The 27,783-nt window shown below is 35.0% G+C and overlaps 1 protein-coding gene across 1 annotated transcript; it reads left to right on the forward strand.

The window, feature by feature from the left end:
- The first annotated feature begins 1,231 nt into the window (after positions 1-1,231).
- On the forward strand, positions 1,232-27,459 carry LOC123641681 (zinc finger protein 133-like). The gene is made up of 2 exons (XM_045556576.1): positions 1,232-1,650; positions 24,175-27,459. The coding sequence occupies exon 2, from the start codon at positions 24,554-24,556 to the stop codon at positions 26,357-26,359; it is 1,806 nt and encodes a 601-aa protein (XP_045412532.1). The 5' UTR covers positions 1,232-1,650; positions 24,175-24,553; the 3' UTR covers positions 26,360-27,459.
- The last annotated feature ends 324 nt before the right edge of the window (positions 27,460-27,783 follow it).

Raw genomic sequence — 27,783 nt, forward strand, 5'->3', positions numbered from 1 at the left:
AAAACCTTGTCATTCCTGATGTCATGGGGTCCTGAGCCTCTCTCTCTGCCTTTAAGAATCTTCTTATATTTCTTTTATGTATGCTACCCAGGGTTTTTATTTGTATTTAGTGAGAGAAATACAGTAAATGTAATGTAAATGATGAAAGTTTCCATCTTTCTGGAAATGGAGGTAGGTTTCCAGAGTTCTGTTGTTAATAAAGCATATTGCCATTTTTTCTCCCAAATAACACACAGTTCACAGGTGAATTCATTAGTATATGCCCACTTATATTTGTTGTGGATTCTACTGTTACCAAATGGGCAGGTATTCAGTTTGCAAAACTATTCATATATTTTAGTAGTCTGGACTATTGAAGACATGAATTCTGTTCTGTATTTGTTTTAAATTTAAATCTCTGTTTCTGAGCTGTTTCATTTAAGACAGATCCGGTTCCACCCATGTTGTTGCAACCCATACATCAAATTACACTTGCACCACCTAAATTTATAACAATAAATAAATAAATAAATAAATAAATAAATCTAAATCTCATTAAAAGTTAGAAAAAATGGGATAACAAAACTGCTTCTTTTTATAATAAAGCTTCAAAAAGGAGATGAGGTATATTTGCTGCAATAAATAACAATTTGAAAAATTTTTAAAAGATGAATTACATTTTTTTCAAATCTAATTATTTTTTTCAAAATAAAGATCAACAAGTGCTGCATTCTTATAGAAAATTTGGATTAAAAAATATACAAAACATAACTCCAATCATACATTCAGAGTGTATGATTGGAGTTAATTACTGATGTATTTATATTCAATTATTTTAATGTGATGAGTCTGACCTGAGGAAAAGGACCCAAGTTAAGAAGTTTGGCAAATGCCATCCAGCCTCAAAAAGGCAATGATGTTACATTTCTGGATGCTGATGGCTCCACTTCCATCATCACCCTATAGAGTCTGCCTCAAGCGTATCACTATTCATCGTTAATAAATGCAATATTTCAAATGCTCTACCTAAAACACTGTTTTACTATACACTACGTAGTCAGGTGAGAGACGTGGCTGCGACGGGACATCTGCCTGAGACTCAAAGCATCGGATAGTTTTTCCCAGTAAATTCAGCCTAACTTCCTGCCAAGCATGCGGGTTCAACGACTGGCAGATTGGATTTCTCTTTGTCCCCGCCCCGCCCCTGCACGTTCTCGGGAGAAGCGGGAATAAGTGATCACCCTGGGATAAATATGTAGCCGGGTGGCCAGAGCGCAGTCCGGTGGCCCGAGCGTGAGAAGCAATCGCTGGGTCCCCCTCCTTCTCCCCGCGCCGCCTCTGCCGAGAGTGACAAATCGCCCTCTGGGCTCAGACGCTGCGGCAGCGATGAACAATCCGGACTGGGCCCTCCTAGGCCGCCGGTGACATCACTCAGCTGATTCCCTGCTCCCGGCTCTCAGCTCCTGTCTCGGCGAGGCGTCGATCCCTTCGTCTGCCTCCGTCTCTTCGCCGCTGGCCAGGGACAAAGCCCGACACGAAGAAACGATAGGACCGGGGGGAGGCTGCACAGCAAGGCAGCCAGGGAGGGAGGACCCCGGCCCGCGACAGGATGCAAGTCAGCCCAGCACACTGCCTGCTGACTCTCTTGCCTGCGCTGGTCGCCAGCACCAGGTGAGTCCAAAAGGGTGAAGTGACCTGAGCCAAGGGGCGCTGCCGGGGCGAGTCACCAGGGAGGCCCCAGGCACACAGCTCAGCTCTTTGCAGCTCCTTCCTCAGTTAGAGAGTATCAGTAGGACTCTGATCTATCCTGGCAGCAAAGGCCTTTTGGAGGAAGTCTCAGGACTGCTTCCTGTGTGCAGGGACAAAGGGCTTTTTCCTACCAAAGTCAACAAGTTTCTTTCCAGCCCTAATAATAGTGAGCATGCGTTTACGGATACCAGAGAGACCAAATAAGTGAAACAGAATCAAATAGGAGAAGGAAATTGCCACTAGGCATTGTCCTGACTCTGGAGTTCTCTCATTAGTCACAGACCACGCCCACAAGGCAGGTGTTTGACTTTAGGGTATAGGGAGGGAGTCAGAGTAGGCAGATAGGTTCTGGAATATGTGTAATCTTGTTTAAAAAAGAAATGTCCCTGGACCTCTGAAATGACTTGTTTCAGTATCTGGGCGAGACTAAGTGGTGAAACAATGCATGCATTTTCATTTTTCTGTCCTCTGAACTGAACTAAACAAATAGCAAACAAGGCAATTTACAGTTAGAAACACTTTCAGAGTATTGATGCTTTCTCACTGACCCTAGATGGAACTTTTTAAAGGTATCATTTACATACACAATATATAAAGTTTAATTGTACAGCTGATTGAGTTTTGACAAATGTATGTAAACATAGAGTATTTTCATCACCCCAGAAATTCCCCATGTGCCCTTTTACAGACAGCACCTCCTCAAAAGTAAACTTTTTAAAAAAATTTCTATCACCGTAGATTAAATTTGACTGCTCTTTAAATTTTTATAAATAGAATCATATAGTATGTATTATTTTGTGTCCAGTTTCCTTCACTTAGTAAAATGTTTCAGTTTCACCCATGTTTTTGAATCAGTAATTTGCTTCTTTTTACTGCAGAGTGAAATGTATTCCATTGAATGAATAAACCATAATTTGTTTTATCATTTTATTTGTTCGTGGACAATTGGATTGTTTTCACTCTTTACCTTTTATAAAATAAAGTTGCTAAGAACATTCTGGTATAATATTTTTGTAGATACTTGTTTTCAATTACCTTAGGAATCAAACACACACACACATATATGAATGATGGGAATTGCTAGATTATAAAATAAGTATGGTTTATCATTATGAAACATAGGCCACCTATTTTTGGAAGTGGTTGCACCAGTTTTTACTATGATCAGCAATGCAACATATGATAGATCTAGTGCTCCATATCCTTGATCACACTTGGTATTTCAACTGTAGCAATTCTAGTCTGTAGTTTGCATTTTTCATTTTATTTATTGTGCCCTCTTCAAAACAGACTTTTTTCATTTTGATAAAATTCAACATAATTTTTTTAGTGACTACTGCAGTCTTCCCTCATATAACATGTTTTTGTATGCCTCAAAATCATAGAAGTATTCTGTATGTTTTCTCCTCGAGATGTTATTGTTTAACCTTTATCTTTGGATCTATAATTCGACTCCAATTAATTTTTTTGTTTGGTATGAGATAAATAGGCTTCTGGGGTTTTTTTCCATATTGATACCTCGTAAGTAGTTCTAATATTATTTATTATTTGTTGGAAAACTATCGTTTTTCTATTAAATTGCCTTGTGGCCTTTATTGAAAAACATTTGACCATAATTGTGTCAGTCTATATCTGGAATAATCATTTTTGTTTCATTGGCCAATTATTTATACATAATTATGCTAATTCTTCAGATTGTATTGTTTACAATACTATACAATTATTCTACAGTTTATAGAAATTCTCTAAATCAGGTGATATAAGGTCTAAAATTTATTCTTCTTCCTCAAGATGTTTTGTTATTTTTAACTCCTTTGTACATCCACGTATATTTTAGAATCAGTCTGTTAGATATCACAAAAAAGTCTATTAGAATTTGATTTGGATTGCTTTGCATCTCTAGAAAATTGGGGTATAGTTGACACCTGGTCTGGTGATATCTGGTTCCAAATTGATGTATAATATTTGCCATTACACTATCACTATCCAAAGAATTATATCATTTATATTTCAGTACTCATTCAGTTTAACTACAATGCTTTCAGAATTGTGTTTGATTAAACTGAATTATTTTCACATTTGAAAGTTTTCCTATACCTTCAGTCCATTTCTTTCTTTGAGATTTTTGTATTTGTATTGTCCAAAAAGTGGACTTTAGTAATGTCTTAAACTAGACTCCCACGAAATCTTTATTAGCTTTATAGATCTGAATTTTATAAAATCTAAAATCCTATTTCCTTTTTAGAATATTCTCACTAATTTGTGATAGTACTCAGGGTATTATCTGTTTTTGTTCCATATTATATTTTCCAATGTATATATTTTGTTTTTACCCAAACGTACTTCAAATAGAGGAGAATTACTTCTACTAATCAGAGAAATAAAATATGGCTCTTAAATCTTGATCTCAGACTACCAGAAAATTATTTAAAGGAATGAGGCACAAACATATACACATCCATTTACATCACAAAAATGTGATGGCAAGCAGTGGATCAGCTTGCAAAAAACTAAATTTTAAAAAGGAACAGTGTAAATAATATGTAATATGGAATATTAGGCATCATTAAACATGATGTTATGTACCGAAATAAAACTTTCCATGGTGTGAGAAGCTAAAGAAAGTATATATAAACTTACATTTTACATATTTTACTGAACATTAAAAAGACATGTTACAAAAATACATGTAAATATATTTGTAAGTATAAATAAATTGCAGAATGTTAAAAATGACTTTTGCTCACTAGGTATTCCACTTTTCAGTAATAAGCTCATTTTTATGTATAGTAGAAATAGTAAACATAAAAAAGTATTTTTTTCATAGAAAGCTTGAATTGAAAAATTCAAACATAAAATTAAAATTAACCATAAAATTCTAATGATATACAATCTTTTGACTTTCATCAAAAATTGTGTTCTAGGTTTTAATTTTTTTCCTGAGAGTATTAAAATAGAAAAATAGGACATACATAATCAAGTTGGGTATCTCTGGGAAAATCTTGATAAATGTAGTAATTTCACTTTAATTTTCAAACAGATATGCCAGGAATTTCAATTACTAGTTTTATTATGTCACATTGGAAATTATGTACAAGCCACTTCATAGTGTCCTTTGTACATGACCACCTCAATGTAATACCACATCACCTTCATGTTTGATGTCTGCTGTTCTTGCTGGTCAAAAATCAATTAAATGACTAGGTTTTTTTCATGAAGAAGATTTTCCCACATACTAAATATCTTCCAGAATTTTCTATATTTGCATGTGGAGATTTCCATGAAATCCTGAGTGTTTAGTCACAAAAGCCAAATGTTATTATCAAAATTCATTTATGAGTGTAATTCATTTATGCTATGTTTTTTATGTTAAATAGTTCTTACCAGTTAAATTCTCTCTGTATGGTTGTGTGTGTGTGTGTGTGTGTGTGTGTGTGAGAGAGAGAGAGAGAGAACATATTGCTTTCCTACTATTTTAAATGTAGTTTTACTTACAATGAAATTTCTAGGAGCTAAATCATTTTGCTTTCTTTCTAAATTCTTTTCTTTTATTAAAAATGCTTCAAAACTATCCTGGAATTTAGAAAGGAAAGTCTGTTATTTCAACAGCATCAGGTCTAGCTGAACATTGTCATATGCTTCAGTCATCTAATCATTCATTCCTATGTGCTGGCAGAGCGTTTTATGAAGACCTTTTTTAATATTTGTTTAAGACAATATCTTATTAGTTGTGATTTTATTGCTAAGGTATACCAACTGTTTATGACAATTTATTCACGTCTTCCCTTACTCTTGGCATATGCAAACCTGAAAGCTAATTTAACAATACGTTGCAGTATTAGGATTATATGAGATAATATGTTCATAACATTGAATCTGTACATAGTACACTAAACATGTTTATATAATTGTTCGTGTGTCCTTGCTTTTTATTTCGTTCCACACATCTCTTCTCTTTACCTTATAATTTTTCTCTGTTCTCTTTTGTAAAGTCATTTCTAGGTTTCTTTATCTCTCTAGTACATGTTGCATAGATGAAAGAAATACAAATTTGAAATAATATGCAATTATTTAGATTTTAAAAACATAACTTTATTAAATAAAAAATAAATTAATATTGTGGGAAAAAATAAAAACATCCTACCTACCCACATTTATTTGTTCATTGCTTTGTATTTTACTCATACCAGGCTAGGTGAAGATTTAAGATCTTTTTGTATCAAGTTAATTTTTATGATAAATATACTTACTTTTAATTGTATATTATGTGTTTTTCTAGAAAATATTTGAGGTACAAATTAAATACATAACATACATGCATATGTATGTACATGCATGCGTGCACATGTATATAAACTAAATACATGGACATATGTATATACATGCAAGAATATACACATATGAACAAATAGCAATAGGAAATAAGGATCATAAAAAGGAAGAGAGTTAAATATTCTAGAGGGTAAAGTAATTGAACATTAAATTGTTCAAGTTTTCCTGCAGAAAGGAAATTAAATAAGCTAATACAAATCTTGTGGTGTAATTATCAGAAAATAAGTCATATTGATTTCTACAGAGAAAAGAGTTTTTCATGGCATTAAATTGTAAAACAATTATTTGTTGGTCCTTCTTCAGGAAATGTTTAGCAACAAGCTGTATAAGTCATCAAGAAAGAGTTAACATATGGAAGTGACTATTCTTTGGATGACCCTTGGTAATGAAGACTATTAGAAGTCTGATAAATTGAGTTTCTAAACTTCCCTTCAGACATTTCTCACCACAAATTACATAAAGATTGACCTTGGCTCTTTGATTTGTTTGTACTAAGCTCTATGAAACAAGTCAATGTGTTGACTTTTTCAGTGCTACCAGTTTAGATACAAACTGCTGAGACTTATAATGATGTAGTTAATAAATAAATGTTATTGACAAATTAAATATATGCCTACTTTCTAAAAAAAAAAATCAATGGTTATTTCTGGAAAAGACCTTTACACATAAATAAGCCAAGTACAGAAAGACAAATCTTGCATATTCTCATATGCGGGAGCTAAATATTAAAAACAATTGATCTCATGGAGACAGAGAGTAGAAAGATGGTTACCAGAGGCTGGGAAGGGTAGCAAGGAGGGAGAGATACAGTAGGCATGGTTAATGGGTACAAAAATATAGTTAGATAGTTAGAAAGAATGAAAAACACTTGGTAGGACAACAAAGTGACTATAATCAAACATAAGTTAGGGTATACTTTAAATAACTAAAAAAGTAGAATTGGAATGTTCCTAACACAAAGAAATGATAAATGCCTGAAGTGATGGATATCCCACTTACCCTGATTTGATTAATTCACATTGTATGCCTGTATCAAATATCACATGTATATAAAGATATACAACTATTATGTACCCATAATAATTAAAAAAAATTAAAAATGAATGTTTTACTTTTTCCCTTGTTATATGATTTAAAAACATTTACAAACTCTTATAATGCCTGGGCCTAAGATTGCTATTTTAATAGGAATATTTTTGCTAAAATCAAGCATATATGTATTCAAATTATATTATATTCATTTATATTAATAAGAAGAAAGCAGCTACTAAAAATAAAGACATCATTTTTTCTTAAGAATTGTTTCGCTTATTGGGCACATTTTGTAAGGCAAGACCACCAAATAAGGTATCTTCCTTATATGGGTAGAATCTACCATTTTAGTTTATACTTTGAACCTTTATTTGGCTGCCTATATTTATTTTTCAAAAACCCAAGCTGTGTCAGATAAAAGATATATAATATTGAGCTATATGTGTGCTTTCCTCAAGAGCATTTATATGTACTCATCACAAATATATTAGCATAGTTTTTTTGGTGTTGTTCATCTCTTCACAATTCTTCTATGAAAGATAAAACATCTGTTACATTTCTATCTTGTGTTAAAATGATTAAAGTTATTCATATACATTGATATTCTATACATTGATATAGAATTGATCAATAGAAAATTTCTAATAGAAAATAATTTTTAAAATATATTAAATATGTGAGATATTTTTAATCTCCTAATAATGAGCAGAGAACAAACAAAAACATTAGCACTATCATTTCTTACGTACCAAATTTGAAAATTAAAAAAAAAAGAAATTCAGTGCTGACCAATAGATAGTCCCAAGAGAACTCCTACCTAGTCATGGTGGAGTGTGAAATGATATAATTTTTAAAATAAAAATTATAAATATGTTATTAAACTTTAAAATTTAAATACTAAATACAGAAATAGTTTTTTATATTTTTATGATTTATTCCATATAAATATTTCATGAAAGCAAAATTATATAAAAATACATATTCTAATATCTGGAACATCTAGAAGAATGCAAAAGTTAACAGTTGTTTTTATATGTTAATTATAAATTATAATTAATATTTATTATGTAATATATTTCCCTTTCAGAAAATTTGTTATGTTAATATTTATTACCTTTTACTCCAATCACATGCTATGGTAATGCATAAGTTCTAAATTAGTTTCTGAGAAGTGCATGCCACTCATACAGGAAGATAATCCATAACATTGGCTTGCACAGCATGTATTACAAAGAACTGAACTCCATGAAAATTAACTTATGTTTTCAATTTTGTCTCCCTCATCATCCAGCATTATATATTCATTACCATTACTTATATTACTTTCCTTTATCTCTATTTTTCATTACACACACACACACACACACCCCTCAATGGGATTTTCAGTATTTTCCAAAATAGGATGAAATATCATGCTTGTAAGAAATACTTAGAATAATTTAATAAATATGTAAAATAAGTATGTATTCTTACCATGTGAAATTTTCATCTTTGGAGTAAATATAGTATTTAGGACTTGTATTTTTAAGAACAAAGCAAGGTAATGTCATAAATACTAAGCTATGTAAATCATCTCTTTCCATTTTTAATTTTTGGTTATACATACACCCCAGGTTAAGTACTCTGGTTGTCCTCTAAGATCTTATTGGGTTTGGTATCTTGGACAGTGAGGCTGAGAAAAGATCAATTTGAAGACCATTTTTTTGTATTAATATCTTTGTACCATGATAGGTATTCCACAATAAAATCTTAAGTGAATGTGATTATGGTAAAGACTAAGTAGAATAATAACAACAACAACAAACATGACTAAGAGAATAAAATATTTGTAGCTAGCTCAAGGATGCCAAAATAAAACAATCTGCAGTGGTTGAAGATATCTTCTCACAATACTTTAGTCCATATAAAAATGCATCAAATTTCTGATGACTCTCTATTACAAAGAATAAGGAATATTTCCTAATTTTGAAGTGTATCTTAGTTAATCTACTATCTGCTGGTTTTCCATGCTTCTAACAATTCAGATTTGAGACTTTCTATGAAAAGTTTGAGATGAAGGAAAATCTTATCTCTAGTGAAAAGTTTCTCTGAGGTAGATATTTAAAAATTATCAACTTTTTGTCTTTTTATATTTCCTTATCTCTCTCTGCCTTAGCATTTATCCACTGAGTAGTGTGTACCTATATATCCTTTCACCTTTCAGCCTGAGAAATTCAAGGGACTGTATGTTTCTAAAAATACCTAGTGGACTACATGAAATGAAGAGACTGTGTTTTCATGGACATGGTGTTTGTATGTTGAGGTGAGAATGGAAAGATGGAAGTGGGGCTCTACAACTTATAGCCAAAGGGATCTGTGTTCAAATAATGTTCTTTCATATGTGACCTAATCTATTAATATAAACTGACAAAAGTAAGTACAGTCATGCATCGCTTAACAATGGTGCTACATTCTTCTAAAGGTGTCACTAGGCAATTTTGTTGTGTCATAGAGTGTACTTACAAATATCTAGACGGTACAGCCTATTACAAAAGTAAGCTATAGCATATAGCCTATTGCTTCTAGGTTACAACCTGTGCAACATGTTGCTGTACTGAATACTGTAGGCAATTGTAACACAATGGGAAGTATTTGTGTACTTAAATATATCTAAACATAGAAAAGATACAGTACAAATATGATATAAATGATAAAAAAAATGATGCACTTATATAGAGCTCTTAGCATGAATGGAGATTGCAGGACTGGAAATTGCTCTGGGTGAGTCAATGAGTGAGTGGTGAGTGAATATGAAAACCTAGGACATTACACTACTGTAGGCTTTATAAACACTGTTCACTAAAGATCCACTAAATGTATTTTAAAAATGTTTCTTTCTTCAATAATATTAACCTCAGTTTACTGTAACATTGTTTACTTTATAAATTTTTAAATTTAAAAAGAAAACCTTTGGACTATTTTGTATTAACTTTTGCTTAAAACACTAACACCTTGTATAGCTGCACAAAAATATTTTTCCTGTATATCCTTATTCTATAATCATTTTTCCATTTTTATTTTTTTTTTACTTTTTAATTTTTTTGTTAAAAACTAAGACACAAACATAGACATTAAGCTAGGCTTATACAAGGTCAGGATCATTAATATCATTGTCTTTCAATTACACTTTTTGTCCTACTAGAAGGTCTTCAGGGGCAATAACACATGGAGCTATTGATAACAATCTCTTCTTCTGGTACACCTTCTGAAGGACCTCGTGAGGCTATTTGAACTTTTTTTTTTAAATTAACTTTTTTTAAAATAAGTAGAAATAGTATACTCTATAATAACCACAAAGGTATAGTATAATAAATACATAAACCAGTAACAGTCATTTATTATCACTATCAAGTATTATGTATTGTACATAACTGTGTGTGTTATACTTTTATATGACTGGCAGAACAGTAGGTTTGTTTGCACCAGCATCACCACAAATACTTGAGTAATGTGTTGTGCTCTGATAAGACAGCTACAACATCACTAGGTAATAGGAATTTTTCAGCTCCTTTATAATCTGATGGTACTACCATCATCACTGACCAAAACATCTTTATGGCGCACATGACTTTACAAAGACCAATAGATTAAGAATGGCAGGGTGGGGAGGTGGTGGGTGGGGGAGGGGATGGAGGTATGACTACATGGTGAGTGCCAGGCGCACTGTCTGGAGAATGGACACGCTTGAGGCTCTGACTCAGGGGGATGGGCGGGACATGGTCAATATATATAACCTGAACTTATGTACCCCCATGATGAGCTGAAATTAAAAAAAAAAAAAAAAAGACATAAAGGTATAACCTGAAAGACCGAGTAGCTTCATCATTCATAGACTTCCTACCTCTTCACTTTCTGATTGATAAGAAAAACAATGTCCTATTTACTTAGTCTAAGTCTAATGCACTCTTCAGAAATAATAGGCTTATCACAAAACATTGCTGAGATACTAGTGAAGTTAGTTTACTATGCATTTTTATTACTTAAATATTACACAAAATGTATATGTTTATATAGATTTGTGATGTTATGAGCAAAACAAAAATGTACTAATGTGTAATTGTGTGTGTGTGTGTGTGTGTGTGTGTGTGTGTGTGTGTTGCTGCAGTTTATGAGTACACCTAGCCTTATGGGACACAGAGGTGGAAGTTAAAGTACTAATTGGAAAAAGAAAGTCACCAAGGAAGAAATAGGTTTTTTTTTTTTGAAAACACTAATCCCTATTACAGATATTATAGGATAGTTAGAGGAAGAAAGTGGTGCTAGGTAATAAATTTTCAAAGTTAATGAAAATATCCAGGGACATCCTAGAACAATGCTTTTCATAGACTGCTATAGATGATTATACAAAACTGCTTCCATGCAATATATTAATTAGTTTAGCGATGAATGAAGTAATAGTCACTTGCAGTCATAAAAAGAGATTATTTAAAGCTCTGATGAATGGCTATGCCACTTTTAGCAGTTTAGTAATTATTTATAGATCTGTGGGGAAGATATTATATTTATTTGTACCTGACTAAGATGTTAATCATCAGCTAGATTTTCAAAAGAGGAATGGGAAGAAAGATTTGGAATGGAACTCAAGAAAAAGTGACAGAGGGTAAGAATACTAACTTTCCTCTCTAAGAAAAATAAAATAAAGAGAAATGTATTTCCTTAAGCTATATACCACTCCTGAAGGCATAAACAGACATTAAAAGTCCCAGTAGTGGCATTCATAACAGTTTTATACTTTGCAAAAAACTGCATTTTTTTACATTCTAGGATCAGTGGATTTATTTATTTTTCCTGATACCTCACTTCAAAGCAAAATGACATACTAGATGGATATGGAATAGTTGTACAAGAAAACTGATTAATTTAGGAAAAAACAGAAAAAAACTCATTGGGCTTATTTTCTTTTTAAGTAACACAGTTCTGAATCGGAGATCTTGGATTATTCTGTTTTAAAATCTTGCTTAGAAACCACTCTGAACTATGAAAATATTTGTTGAAGTTTGAATATACCTTTATTTTATTCTCAAATTGGAAAGACTATGGTTAATTGACCATATATTCTGGTTACAGATGTCCCAGCCTTTGCAGACCATCCTAAGTCTAGTTGTAGTTATGCATAGGTTGTCCACCATTCATTTGGGACGTGCCAACAGAAGTAGCAGTATTTCTCTGACCCCTTTCCATCTTATATTAAAGTGGATGCTTTTGAATGAGACCAATTTTAAGACTTTTCTACAATTTTAGCTAAAATAGCTAAATGTTCATGTTATCATTAACAATAGTTTTATGTGTATCACTTGAAAAATCCAGAATAATTAAAAGCCACATATCAGTGTAATTTAGCTATACCTAAGTGCACATTTGGGAATAACACCAACTGGGTATTAGACAGAAGTGGGGGCTGGGGGGAAGGGATGGGTGTATACCTACTTGAGGAGTGAGATACGCACTGTCTGGGGAAAGGACACGCTTGTAGTTCTGACTGGTGGGGTGGGGGGAGGGGATGGGTGCATACCTACGTGATGAGTACGATGAGAACTGTCTAGGGAACAGATACGCTTGAAGCTCAGACTCGGGGGGAAGGGGGGGTATGGGCAATATATATAACCTGAACTTTTGTACCCCCATAATGAGCTAAAATTAAAAAAACAAAAACAAAAACAATTTCCTTGAAAAGAAGTTGGGAGTCCCACTTGGCTGACCAAAGATTATCTTTAGTATTCTATTAGGTTCTGATTGCTGGGTTTCAAAAGGAATAAATCCAAACCTGAACACATTGAGAACACTGAGGGCATTCTAAAAGCATCATTTTGAGAAATAGATGATGTACCCCGTACATCATGAGTTTTTCCTCCTTTATCTAGGTGTAACAGAAATTATTCCTAGCCCTGGTTATGTTTCAGATTAAGTGATAATATAATCCTTCCAGGTGGTTCTTTCACTGGCCTTGGATGGTTTCCTCATCCTTATATGCTCGTCATTCCCTAGCTAAGGGACCTAGGGTGACCTTTTGCAGACCTTGGGAGCTTACCTTCTGTGTTGCTCTTTCTTCTATGGCATTTCCTACAGCAAACTCTAGCCACCTTTACTTCCACAGACATCCAGTTCTCCTCCCTCAACACAGCAAGACCACTAGGCTCTAACCTGGGTTTCCCCTACCTCTGCTACAGCCCATATATTTCTCCAGGAAATAAACTGGAAGAGTTGTAGGTCTTGCCTTGTTTCTGTTCTCTCAGAGATCACTCTTTGTACTACATGATTTTCAAAGTTTTAAAACTATTATTTTATATTTTTTTCACTTTTTGTTCAATTGCTTTAGGTGGTAAATATGATCATTTGCACTTCATCTTAGCTTGGAGAGAAAGTACATTGGTGACTGGAATTGTTATTTGACAATTTGTCCTTCAATCCCACCATAGTATTTATTGAACTCCCACCACCATTTATTGAAATTGATTGGTTCTTTTGATTCTAGATAATCGCATTTTACCACAAGGAATTTTGAGTTTCTTTTCGCATATTGGTCACACATCCCTGACCATTCTTTGTTTTAATTTACTATGTATGTGGTCTCTGTTGGTTCCTGTCACTTTGTAATTCAGTCCACAACAGCCTCTCTCTTCAAACCTGCATGATCCATAGGCAAAATATTAGGAACAGTGAAGATAGTTGGTAACTCTGTCACTCTAAACTGCTATTGTTTTATCTCTTGCTTTTTAACTTTGAAATTCTATCACACAATTGTTCCTTAATATGTTATATTAACATTTCAAAATGTTTTCATGTTATCATGGTAGAAGGTGCACACTTCTTGTAGATTTTGCATTAAGCCGGAGTAGGCAAAGCACCACCCAGAGGTCAAATCTTGGTGCAACCCGTTTTTGTAAATAAAATTTTACCAGAACACAGCCATGCTCATTTGTTTACATATTGTTCATGGCTGCCTTTGAGAAAGAATGGCAACATTAAATAGCACTGAATAGTTGTGACAGATACTGCATCCTGCAAAGCTAAAAAGATTTCCCTTTTGGTCTTTCCAAAAAATGCCAAGCTTGTTTTCACCTTTAGCTCGTGTGTGTGTGTGTGTGTGTGTGTGTGTGTGTGTGTGTGCGCGCCTGTATGTGTTTGTCAATGCCCATGCATTTGTGTGTATTTACATTTTACATAACAAAGCCAAAATTGTCTTGAGAGTTAGTATCAATGTAACTTGAATTAAAATTTCAGCTATAAAGTTCATCAGCTAGTTGATTTTGGTCAATTTACTTGACCAGTTTGAAGTATCATAAATTCAAAAGGGGGGATGTTTCTGCATTTAATACCTATAATTAGGAATAAATAATAACATGTAGAAAGTGCTTCATTCATAGTACTCCTTCAATAAAGGCCCATACTGCCTCTATTACTAGAATGAAACATGAAAAATAAAATACCTTGTAGGAAATATTATATATAAATTTCTTTGATAGCTGGAAGTTTGTCTTCTTTCACTTATATCTAAGTGGCTGATGTTAATATTTAAATCTTAAATTCTTGTAAGAAGCAGGTCACTTATACAAAATATTTAATAAAGACCTTATTTTTAGATGGAGACTTTTGGGTAAATTAAATCACAGCTATAAGATATCATGAGAAAGATTCTCCCATATAAAGTACAGACATATTTATAGCATGAATCATTTTTCAAAAATCTTCTCATTTACCCAAAAAAAAAAAAAACCTCTTGTTCAAAAGTAGACTTCTCTCTCCTTTTTTTCTTTTGGGGGTTTATTTGCCATTCAGTGTATAATGTTTCAGAGATCCAGACACACAACAAGTGAAAAGGTCAGTTCTAACCTGGGATACAGTACATCATTCCCAAACCATTTTCTGTACACTCCCATCTTTACCTTTTAAGCACTAAAAATCCATTTTCACATTTCAATTACTTAGGCAGTCCATTTCCCTTAGTGAAAACTTTTCTCTGTTTAAGAAAAGATGAGTGAAATTGCCATAGGCATGAGTTTCCTCTGGCTCTCCTGGGACTGAAAAGACCCTGGAAGTGTTTCCTTCTACAGGTCTGAGGAAGAAAGGCTTTGTGCAGGCGACACCAGGGAACTGTTTTTCCACCTGGCACATTTGCTCTGTAGTGTGCAGAAGTTTGATGTTTGCTTTTCTTTGTAAATCTGACACTAAAGTACTGATGGGTAGCTTTAGCTTCTGTATTCAGTCTAAAGTGCCAATAGGGAGAACATAAAGAGCTAAATTGAAAACTGCAACTGCAGAAAACTGAAATCGTTTGGCTAGGCAAAGCTTTATTTTCTACTAGGCTGCCTTACTTACCCTATGTTCTAAGGGCATATGTATGATACGGTGTTCAGACATTTCCTGAGAGAGATAATTCTACAATTAAAGAAAATATTTTAAAATACACTTTTACATTATTCATACATATGGATCAAAACTAAGAGAAAACAGGAAATGAATGATTTGGTCCTGAGACTAGAACATATTATCTTTTTCTTATTTTGAAAGTTTCATAATAAAATAAATTATTTTATAAAGTATACAATTAAGAGTAAATGATTAAATGTGAAATTGTGTTTCAAAAAATGTTATATTCTATGCTTTGAATGTAACTTTAAAACACAAATTAAATTTTTATTAATAGTATTTAGTAGTATTATAAGTATTTTATTGATAGTATTTAAGAAATTATTTTCCTTTGTGTTTCTCCTCAGTTTCAATTTAGCCTATTTTTCTAAAAATTGCTTTTTGAAAATAAAATTTTACTCCTAATGTTTTTACTTATCTACCAAAAAATCTTGGCTTTATTTCTTTGTTTCTCATAAAATAACTGATCTATTATTTTTTATTCTTTTAATACTTGGAGCAATATCTGGGTTGTGTGCCAAAATGTGTAAGACTTGGCCTTGGCTATTCAGTGCTTTAAATCAAGGATTATTAGGTTCAGAATCTAAAACGATGTTGACAGACTACTATTTACCTTGTGGAGGTCTTGCATCTGATAAGAAAACAGCAATGTGTTGAAAACATCATAGATATCTTAGTTAACTATAGATTTATTTACATATCAGTGTAATTTAGTTACAAAGTGAATTAATATAATCCAATTGAGAATTAATATAAAAACAATTTCCTTGAAAAGAAGTTGGGAGTCCCACTTGGCTGACCAAAGATTATCTTTAGTATTCTATTAAGTTCTGGTTGCTGGGTTTTAAAAGGAATAAATCCAAACCTGAACACATTAAGAACACTGAGGGCATTTTAAAAGCATCATTTTGAGAAATAGATGAAGAAACTGGGCATATCTGCCCTGTTAAATAAAAGAGGACAGGAAGGATATGTTTCTTACCCTAATTTAAAATATTTGAAGGGTAACATATAGCAAAGAGATGGAAATGTTTCGCTCTGGCTGCAGGATAGTATAATTAGGATCCATTGACTATTTAGGGAGATGGATTTGTGCTCAAAAAGGGGCAGAAATTTTGTGCTATACGGAGGTGAAAATTGGATGCTTTGAGTGATACTAAGTTCCACACTAAGATAGTCTCTTGTCAGGAATGTGTTCAATAGAATTGAGGGATAGTTAGCTAAACCAGATCATTTAAAGTCCTTTCAAACTCATAGACTATATAAACTATAAATTTGTTCACCACAAAAAAAATGCAAAAGCAAAAACTTAATTTTTTTCTGCATTGCACAAAATCATATGATCCTATTTTTCAGGTTTTATGCTTAGGCTATGTATGTTAGTCCAAGTCCTAGAAAGGCACTAAATAGTCCAGAATCATTTAAGTTGAATGCAAATCTGATTAGATTTTGATATTTCATACAGTGATTCCTAAATTTTTCAAAGCACTCTGTTTTTGTGATACAGTGAAAGGTGAAACAACTATAAGTGAGGTATATGTTGCAATCTTAGGCAAAGTATCACTGCTATTCACTGTGTGGAGTTGATGAGCCTAAGCAACATATATTGGTAAAAAGCTTAGATTTTGAAGTCATACTGACATGAGTTCACATTGTAATTTTGCCCTTTTTCTTTCTGTATGTCCTTGAACAATTTAGCTCAGCTCTCATAGCTTCAGCTTAGTTCATCTGCAAAGCTGGAATAGCAAAATACATAACTATGAGTAGTTATAATGAAAAAGATGAAACAAGTGTAAATACAGGTCTTGGCTCTTTGTAGTGCTCAATGTTATTGTTATACTGTAGTACTCTTATACGTGAAGTATACTTGTCTTTATACTGAGAAATTTTCAACTTCAATGATACTAATATACTATTCATATCAAGGATAGGAGTGTGGGTGGGTGACCAGATTAAAAATTCTAAATCTTAGTGGATGTAGAGAGTGGAATTCAATGATTTTTTGGTTTCTTGTGTTTTATTTTCCATCAATAGGAGAACTTGAACCTCTGCTAATCAACAAGAAATAATCAATTCCTTCTTATCTAAATTTAACAATTGCCTAAATGGAAAATAAAAAGATATTTTTCATATTCTCCAAATTTTTTGAATGATCATTTTCAAATTATGTTAAAGCAAAGTGTTCAAATTAAAGAAGTGTATTTAGATATCTAGCTAATTTTATTTTCCTAAAAAAGAAATGTAATTTTAAAGAAGATATAGATTCTGCATAATAGTCCTTTGTCAGATGCATGCTTTGCAAAGAACTCAAACAAATCAGCAAGAAAAAAAAAAAAAAAACCATGGGAAGAGGTTTTTCAAAAGAAGATAGACAAATGGTCAACAAACATATGAAAAATGTTCAACATCACTAATTATCAGAGAAATGTAAATTAAAACTACACTGAGATACCATCTTACCCCTATCATAATGACCATTATTAAAAGGTAAAAAAAAGACTCCTGCACTAAAACGTTTATCACAGAACAATTCACAATTGCAAAGATGTGGAATCAACCTAAGCACCCAACAATTTATGAGTAGACAAAGAAAATGTGGTTTATACATACCATGGAGTACTACATAACTATAAAAAGGAATGAAATAATGTCTTTTGCAGCAACTTGGATGAAACTGGAGACCATTATCCTAAGTGAAGTATCTCAGGAATGGAAAACCAAACACCATATTTTCTCACTAATAAGTAGGAGTTAAACAATCAGTACACATGGGCACAAAATAATACAAAGGACATGAAAATCTAAGAAGTGGGGAGGGTAGGTGGGGTGAGGAATATAAACTTACCTCTGGGGTGCAATAAACATTATCCTGGTAACAGGCACACCAAAAGCCCTGACTTAAGCATTATATAAGGTATCCATGTAGCAAACATATTTGTACCCCCTTAACATTTTGAAATTAAAAAAATAAAATAGGCCGGGCGTGGTGGCTCACGCCTGTAATCCTAGCACTCTGGGAGGCCGAGGTGGGTGGATTGCTCGAGGTCAGGAGTTCGAGACCAGCCTCAGCAACAGCGAGACTAAAAAAAATAGAAAGAAATTATCTGGCCAACTGAAAAAATATATATAGAAAAAATTAGCCGGGCATGGTGGCACATGCCTGTAGTCCCAGCTACTGGGGAGGCTGAGGCAGTAGGATCGCTTAAGCCCAGGAGTTTGAGGTTGTTGTGAGCTAAGCTGATGCCATGGCACTCACTCTAGCCCAGGCAACACAGCGAAACTCTGTCTCCAAAAAATAAATAAATAAATAAATAAATAAAATAAAATAAAATAAAAGCAGATATAATTACTTTAATTTGAGCTCATTCTTCTATTCAATCCACCTATAAGCTTTCCTTCAGTCTTTTAATCAGTGGTGAATCAATGAACGGTGCTATTTCAACTGAAAAAATACACTGTAAATTACAGTTTTTACTAGTATTAGCTAAATTGACAATAAGAATTAGATGAACATAAAGAAAGAATGTAAATATATATAGATTTAAAAGTGAATGAATGTAAAAACAAACAAAATTTAACAAAAAAACCCTGTGCAAATGTTCAACCTTGCCACTCCAAATAAGGTTACAATTTTGGTGAATATAACAGTCTGTTGTGATGTGCAAGTCTTATGAAAAATCCATATTTTTTGTTTTTTAATAATTTTCCTTTGTTCCTATTGAAGCATTATTGTTCAATTTAATAAATTTTGGAAGACCATATTATAGGGGATCTTAAAATGTTTAAGACCTGCCCTGAAGAAGCTAGTCTAATCAGAGGGGAAGCTAAGTTTACAAATATATACGGCTCAAGAATAGGTGTTCAAGGCATTATATTAGAGAGGAAAAATCGTGCAAAGTTATAGAGATTTAGAGAAAAGAGAAAATGCATTTACTCAATGAAAGATGTCATGAGGTAGGTGGCATATGATGGATATATCAAAAGAGAATGTGATATTTAGGGAGAGTTAAGAAAGGCACCCTAGGAAGAGGGAAGGAGGAAAACAACACCAATGTGGAAAATCACGCTTAGGTTACATCACTTTCTCCTATGTCTCAAGTGTAGGACTTGTGTGGAAGCCTGGGACAGTAGAGGCTCTAACCAAACACCTTTCCTGATTTAAGTTGCATTACTCTATGAACAACATTGTTTACCAGGCCCTCTAAAGTTGTATTTTAGCTCAATACTCCAGGTTCTTCTCTTAGATCTTCCCTTTTGTGCTCACACTATTTTCTCTCTCTTGCTTTCCCTTCCCCATCCCCTTTCTCTTTCTCTTGTTCTCCCTCAGGATATACCTTATTAATTTCACTTTCTCAAATCTGCTAAGCTCTTTCCCATAATTCTGTCTGGAATGTTTATATCCATATAAACCCCTACCAGCCTATCCTACCTTAGTTAATTTCTCTTTAATTTTTATGTTATAGCTACTATTTCTTTCAGGAAATCTTCCTTGACACTCCAGCTTGGATACTTTCTGTGTGTATCCATCCATCAGGAATTTACACCCCTATGGCATTGTACTAGTTAAGTTTCTCCAGACAAACAGAACCAATAGGATATATAGAGAGAAAGATATGAAAGAGGATTTATTAAAAGAATTGACTCATTATGAAATTTTGGGGGCTGAGAAGTGCCACAATATTCCTGCAAGCTGGAGAACTAGAGAAGTCAGTACTGTGACTCAGTCCAAGTCTGAAGGCCTCAGAACCAGGGCAGTGGATGGTGTAACTCTCAGTCTGAGGTGGAAGGCCTGAGTACCTGGGGCGCTGCTGGTGCATGTCCTAGAGACAGGAGAACTTAACGTTTGAAGAGCGAAGGGTGGGATACAAAGGGTACCCCAACTCCAACAGCTCTGGGAGAGTGAGAGAGAGAGATAATGAATTTGCCTTTTCTCTGCCTTTTTTTGTTCTGTCTGGGCCTTTAGCCTCACTGCATGGTCCCCATCCATCCACATTGTGTGAGTGTTGGTCTTCCTTACTCAGTTCCCTGATTCAAATGCTAGTCTCTTCCAGAATACCCTCACAGATATAACCAGAAATAATGTTTTACCAGCTATGTGAATATCCCTTAGTACAGTTGACACTTGAAATCAACCATTGCAAGTATTCACCACACTCGTTGCAATTATCTGTTTTCCTATCTGTATCCTCTATCCTCCTGCAAATGCATAAGATCAGGAACACTATAGATCTTGTTTCTACACTACCTAGCACAGTGGTTGCCAAGTAGTGGCAACCAGCAGCTCTTGTTGGGTTAGGCTAGTGAATAAGTGAGCAAATGAGTGCTGGAGAAATTAGCATCTTAATGTACTGAGAATTATTAATGTATAAATATGGACTATTCAAGCCAAGAATAGGGGCAGTACTATAAGCTAAAGGCCCCAAACAGAATGGGGCAGCCAAAACATCTTCTTGATTAGACTCTAATGACTAGTCAGTGAGATATTTCTTTGGATTACAGAGTAGAAGCAAATGGTGAGTTAAAATGTGAGAAAAAGAGATTAGTAGGAATATAAGGAAAGAAAAAAAAATCCTTCCAAATTTTATGTCAAATAAAGGCATATTGAATGCCAAGACTTTGGCCAGAAAAACGATATCAATTATCCAGCTGAGGAAAAAAATCAATAATGGAATGTATTTTTTAAATAATGATTGTATCAAGTTAGGTGGCATAAATAATAGCTGATAGTGATTAGTGACATTTTAAATAAACTTGTTAACTATTTTTTAAAAAAATTTGACCAAGTTTTTATTTTAGATTTATGTTATTATTATTTTTTTCTTTTTTTTAAACATTAGTAAAAGGAAACCTACATGTGAAAGTGTGGAGACAATTGATTTATAGTTAAACTGGAAAAGTTCTGTCATTATTTCTGAGTATACCTAGATATCTAGTTTCTGAATCTTGGCCAAGATAGGAGAGTTAAACTGTTTAGGATCAGAAAACCCCTGGAAACTCTGAGTAAATTTCTTTACTAATGGTTTCCAATTGACCTAACTGGTTTGACAAGCCTGGTTTGATAACTTAAGAGAGCTTCTCTTTGTGCTCTCTCCAAACCAAGGTTCTTGATGGCACAAACCAGAGATCTACAAAAGGGCCATTGGGGAGTTTGCACATGGGATGTTTCTTGGGCTTCAGATGGTATGGTCGTTTGTACCCTCTTTCTCTTATTGTGCCATATTCTTTGCCTTAAAAATAAAATCTTTACACGGCTGTGCCCTGAATTGGTATATTGAGAAGCCAAGTTTAATTTGGAAGACTGCAACAAAGATTTTGAAAATCTTAGTTTACATATCACATTAAATTAGACATAGTTAATATTTTGAGAGGCAGAAAAAAAAAACTTAAGACAGCTTTGACAAGTGATGAAATTACTCCCATATATGAAGAATGAATTTTGATGGGAACATAATCAGAGTGGTATATGTAAGGAAACGTGTGTGATTTAGAATAATCACCTAGGAATAAAATTGCCTAGGGAGAAAAATATATATCATAGCAAAAGGGTTTGGCTACTTAGACATAAACTTTGCCTTTTTCTTTGCCTATTTAGGAAAAACAAGTTTTGGGGCAGATGATATCAGTACAAGAAGGATATATTCTAAAATAAACTAACATTCTTATCATGCTGAGCTACCAGCAAGTGAGTAAAACCTTTTGATTTCCAGCTGCCCTGAGACTCTACAGATGAAACACTGACATAAGTGTAATAGGATAAAAGTCAAGAAAGGGTATAATAGGCCCAGGGCTTTTCTACTCCTGAAAAAGACATGAGAAAATTTTAAAATTACTCCTTAAAGGAGAATAAGAAAAAATCTGAATTAAATTAATATGTGGTAGCTAAGGGGTGATATTTAGTATGAACAATGTCATGCCTTTAAACTAAGGGAAGGGATTAATGTTAAGCTTCTACTGTGTGTGAATCACTGTGCAGGTGCTGGGGGAAAAATAAGGCACAATTCCTACCTTCAAAACAGTTGTCTAGTGAGGGTGGTAGGCCAGAATGAAGTATGCAGAAGGTCTTGTTGGGGTAGTGAGGATTATGGAACCTCTTGAGAAATAAAAATAAAATACTAAGCCAACCAAATGATTGAATGGGCCCCTTCCTGGTCAAGGGGACCCCAGAAAAACCTTAAAACCGAATTCCCAGCCATGACAGAATGGGAGGTGGGACATACCTCCTTATAACCCCTCCCTCACTGACCACCATCAGGCTTTCTTCTCTAAGGGTTAAACAGAACTAGCCTTTGGAAAGACTTGCTCCTCCACTGATTTCAATCAACCTTCTAATGTTACTTCTCCCTTTTAGTGATTTCAGCACTACAACCAACCAGCATTTCCTCCTGATAAAAAGCCACTGACCAAGGAGTGGTTCTGACCAGTCTACGGAGCATGTGCAGTGAGGGTTTCTGTGTCCTCTGCTGCATCTTTTGATATCAGAGGGCCAAAAACTCCATCCTCAGATCATGCTAAGGCACCATTTTCTGAATGTAGATCCCATGAAGTGGCATGAAGCTCAGTTGCACATGCACATGTTTCTCCTTTTATAAGTATTCATGACTCTTCCTGCAGCTTGTTAAATATGTACATTCGGCCTCCCTGCTCAGCATAAATTCCTGTTCCCTTTGCCTTTCCCTCAGAGTACATGCTTGTAGCTTCTGCTCAAGACTATGCTTCCCAGCCTGTTGGAATGTACACTCTGCAGGCTGCAACTCTTTCATAAAAGAAATAAAGTTCACCTTTCCAAATACATGAACCTCTCATCTTCAGTTGACATTCATCAATGATGATACAGAATCACATGGAGAGTTTAAAACGTCGATGCTTTGGCTCTATATCTGACATTCTGATTTAATGGGACTTACGTTTTGTTTTGTTGTTGTTGTTTGAGAAAATAATTTTACATCAAAATAAGAATGCATATATTGGAATAAAATGAAATGTGCTTTGTAAACAGAACTTCAATGATCAAAACTTTAAGGTTTGGGAGAAAATACTGAAACAGACATTCAACTCAAGATTTAGATAAATCCAAACAAACAAAACTTGAGAATAAAGTGAGGGAATAATTAATAAAAATTGTAAATTTTAATAAATCAGAAAACCAAATAAAAGTAATAAATATATCCAAAAGTTTAGAGTCCGGAGTTGGGGATAAACAATATGATTGATTAGCAATTATCAAGTTATATTCTGTGAAATATTACGTTCATTGGATATTCAGAAATGTTATGAGAATATAGAGATTTTGTGATGATTAAATTTAGTAAATATTATGTTAAAAAAACAGTTTATTTACTATCAGACTTCTCAGAGACTTTACTTTTGTGAAAAAGAATGCTATTTTAACTTTGGAAGGCCAGTGATTAAGGCATGCCACCTCTTTTGCCTTTGCAAAATAAATAAGTAAAATAAATAATAAATTACAACAACAATTTACAAAAAATAAATAAGTAAATTACAATAACAATTAAAAACCCAGGTTATTCTATGGCTGAAGACAAAAACTAGCCAATTAGTGACAGCCATAGCAAGGAGAAAAAGAGGGAATTTGAAGCATAAAAGATCAAAACGCTAGTTATTTTTTTATGAACAATTCTAAATTTTTCCTTCATTTTTTTTTTTTTTCCCTACCAGGAATTCTTTGGCTGCCAGTTAGAATATAAAAGAATAGAAAAGACCTTTGTTCCAGTGGTAACCACAAGAACAGACAAAATAAAATAAAAATCATACCCTTCTATGAAGGTAGAGAAGAGTTGTGGATTCAAGGAAGTGAAATGAAATGACTCCCAGAGAGAAACAAGCCCAGCAGAGAGAAGAGGACGGACAGCAAGAGACACTGCTACCTGGGGCCATTGCCAGGTTGGGATTCAGACTGTCATGCCAGGACTAGGGGCAGTGAGGGCTCAACCCCAGGAGTTACTCCTGTGCTACTGAACAGAAGCCAAGGCTGGGTGAGGATAAGACCTCACTTTTCTTCAAGAATACCACTGGGGGTTGGGGGGCAAGCAGAAAAATGGCCTTAAGGCTCCTGAGAGGCAGGAGAGAGGAGGCATCCTTATTATTTCATGATGTGGCAGTGGATTTCACCCAGGAAGAGTGGAAGCTATTGAACCCTGCTCAGAGGACCCTGTATAGGGATGTGATGCTGGAAAACTACAGCAACCTGGTCTCCTTGGGCATTCCATTTTCCAAACCAACACTGGTCATTCTGCTGGAGCAGGGGGAGGAGCCCTGGACCGAGGAAAGAAAACGTCTGCCCAGCTCCTGTTCAATAGATCCAAAACCTGAAATTCAACCCTACTTCTCCTCCCCTCTGGTCTGCTGCCGTCAGCAATTATGCCAACATGTGCTACATGCTCATCACCTTCAGATCTTCCAAGGCTTGTCTGCAGAAACTCTCCAAATGGCAGATCTCTGCCCAGTAGATCAGAAACAGCAGCAGCCACCACTCTCTTATCAAAGCTTCTGGAGGGACAGAGTGGAAGGTCAAGATAGAGGAGAGGGCTCCAAATCCTTTTTTGGGAGAGGAAGAGAAAGAGTTACTTTAATGAGCTTTTCCATCCCACCTGCAGGACAGCTAAGAAGCTCTGTGGAAGGCAATACAGGGGTAGAAATAAAACTGAGCTCAGCTGAGAAGGAAAACCCTGTAGAAACAAAGAAAGTATTAAAGTGGGTAGAAATGCAAGGATTTGAAGTAATCAACTGTGGAAATTGTGGGTTAGGCTTTAACCAGAAATCAGTCTCCTTCACTCATCAGAGGATTCACTCAGGAGGAAAGCCTCATATTTGCAGTGAGTGTGGCCGAAGCTTTAGCTACAAATCAGCTCTCGTCACACACAAGAGATCACATACAGGGGAAAAGCCTTATCTCTGCCCAGAGTGTGGGCAGGCTTTCAGCCAGAAGTCAAACCTAGTCACACACAAGAAGGCCCACTCTGGGGAGAAGCCCTTTGTCTGTGAGCAGTGTGGGCGAAGGTTTCGCCAGAAGTCAACCCTCATCAGACACCTCAGGACTCACTCAGGGGAGAAGCCCTTTGTGTGCAGGGAGTGTGGGCGAGGCTTCAAGGATAAGTCAAACCTTTTCACACACCAGAGGACTCACACATGGGAGAAGCCTTATGTGTGTGGGGACTGTGGGAAGCTCTTTAGAGATAAATCAATTCTCAGCAAACACCAGAGACTTCATTCAGGGGAGAATCCTCATTTGTGCGGTGAGTGTGGCCGGAGCTTTAATCAGAAATCATACCTCGTTAAACACAAACGGACACACTCGGGAGAGAAGCCTTTTGTGTGCCAGGAGTGTGGGCGAGGTTTCCGTGATAAATCAAACCTTACCACACACCAGAGGACCCACTCAGGAGAGAACCCATATATGTGTGCTGAGTGTGGGCGAAGGTTTAGTGTTAAGTCAGCTCTCATTACACACCAGAGAACACACTCAGGAGAGAAGCCTTACGTGTGCACGGAATGTGGGCGAAGCTTTAGCCATAAGTCAACTCTCGTTGCACATCAGAGGACCCACTCAGGCGAGAAGCCTTTTGTGTGCAAGGAGTGTGGGCGAGGCTTTAGACAGAAGTCACACCTCATCAGTCATCAGAGAACACACTCAGGGGAGAAGGCTTATGTTTGCACATTGTGTGGGCAAGGCTTTAGCCAGAAAGCAAATCTAGTCAGGCATAAGATGGCTCACTCAAAGGAGAGGCCCTTTGTGTGCAGGGAGTGTGGACGTGGCTTTATCCAGAAGTCAGCACTCATAAAACATCAGGGGAGAAGCCTTATGTGTGCAGAGAGTGTGAGCGGGGATTTAGTGATAAGGTAACCCTCATCACATATCAGAGAGCACACTGAGGGGAGAAGATTTGTTTGCAGTAAGTATGGAGAAGGTTTTATGCTGAAGTCACACTTTATTAGACGCCAGAGGAAACACTTGTTGTAGAGAAGCTTTGTGTACAGAGAGTAAAGGCAAGGCTTTAGCAAAGTCACACATCATCACTCAAGAAAAGACAACTGTAGGAGGAATCTCATGTGTGCAGAATGGACTTCAGAGATATGTTAACCCTGGCCAGAGAACAAAAAGATACCTACACATATTGGGCAATGTTTCTCAATAAGAAGCAATTTATCACCACCACCCCCATGTGAAATTTGGTGATGTCTAGAGACATTATTTTGTTGTCACAACCGGGTGACTTTTGCTGGAATCTAGTGGGTAGAGGCCAACCATGATGCTGCATATCCTATGATGCCCAGAATAGCTCCCCACAATGAAGAATTACCCGACCCTGCAAGATTTGGACCCTTTAAGGGCAGCTTTGGCTCCAGGACTCCTTTGCTAGTTAAACATTTCTTAGACTGTGCTGAAGCTGAGAGCTCGCTACCCAACCATCTTTCCTTTCCCTCCTCCTTCATGTCTAGGTCTGATGACCTTTGCTGCCTTCTCTGACTCCCTCTCTACATTTTTCTCAAATATAATCTCTTTCACATCTGATCCTGTTTTCTTTCTCGGAAGACTCAAACTATTATACACAATTACAAAAGGAAAAGAAGAACTTTACAAGGAAGCGCATGATGTTAACAAAGTTAACTGTCGATATTGGAACAGACCCACACCATAGGCTTCCTCATAGGATTCCTTTAGAAGGACACCATGATATTAAAAAATATATATATTCCTGTCAGAAAATGTGTAACCTAAATCTTGTCATGAGAAATCATTAGACAAACATAAATTAAGAAATATTCTACAAAATAACTGCCCTGTACCCTTAAAAAATGTAAAGGATAAGAAAGACAAAGAAAGGCTAATTAACTGTTTTATTAATAGATTAAAGGAGACTATGGAAGCATGACCACCTAATACAATGCTTGATATAGGATTGGATCCTGGACAGAAAAAATATAGTTACAAATGACTACGGATTAGAGAGTAGTGTTTAATAAATGTTAAATCATGTTAAATGCAGTGTGGTTATGTAGTCATGTTCTTGCTCTAAAGAAATACACAGTTGAGCTCTCAGGGGTGAAGGAACACTTCAAGTTATAAGTTGTTCATAAAAAAATGGTCTCTAAGTGTTCATACAAAAAATGTATATATAAATATAAACACGATTCCAGAAAAGAGAGAAAAGAGAAGTACAAGGGGAGGGGGCAGAGAGAGAAATGAAACAAATATAAACCATCAGTAAATCCATTTAAAAGTTATATGAAAATGCCTTATAATATTTTTTGCAACTTTCCTTTGTG

This window comes from Lemur catta, chromosome 7 (assembly GCF_020740605.2).
Source record: "Lemur catta isolate mLemCat1 chromosome 7, mLemCat1.pri, whole genome shotgun sequence".
In the NCBI taxonomy this organism is placed as follows: Eukaryota; Metazoa; Chordata; class Mammalia; order Primates; family Lemuridae; genus Lemur; species Lemur catta.

Coding starts and splice junctions, on each gene's coding strand:
- LOC123641681 (XM_045556576.1), top strand. CDS start 24,554: ATGGCCTTAAGGCTCCTGAGAGGCAGGAGAGAGGAGGCATCCTTATTA.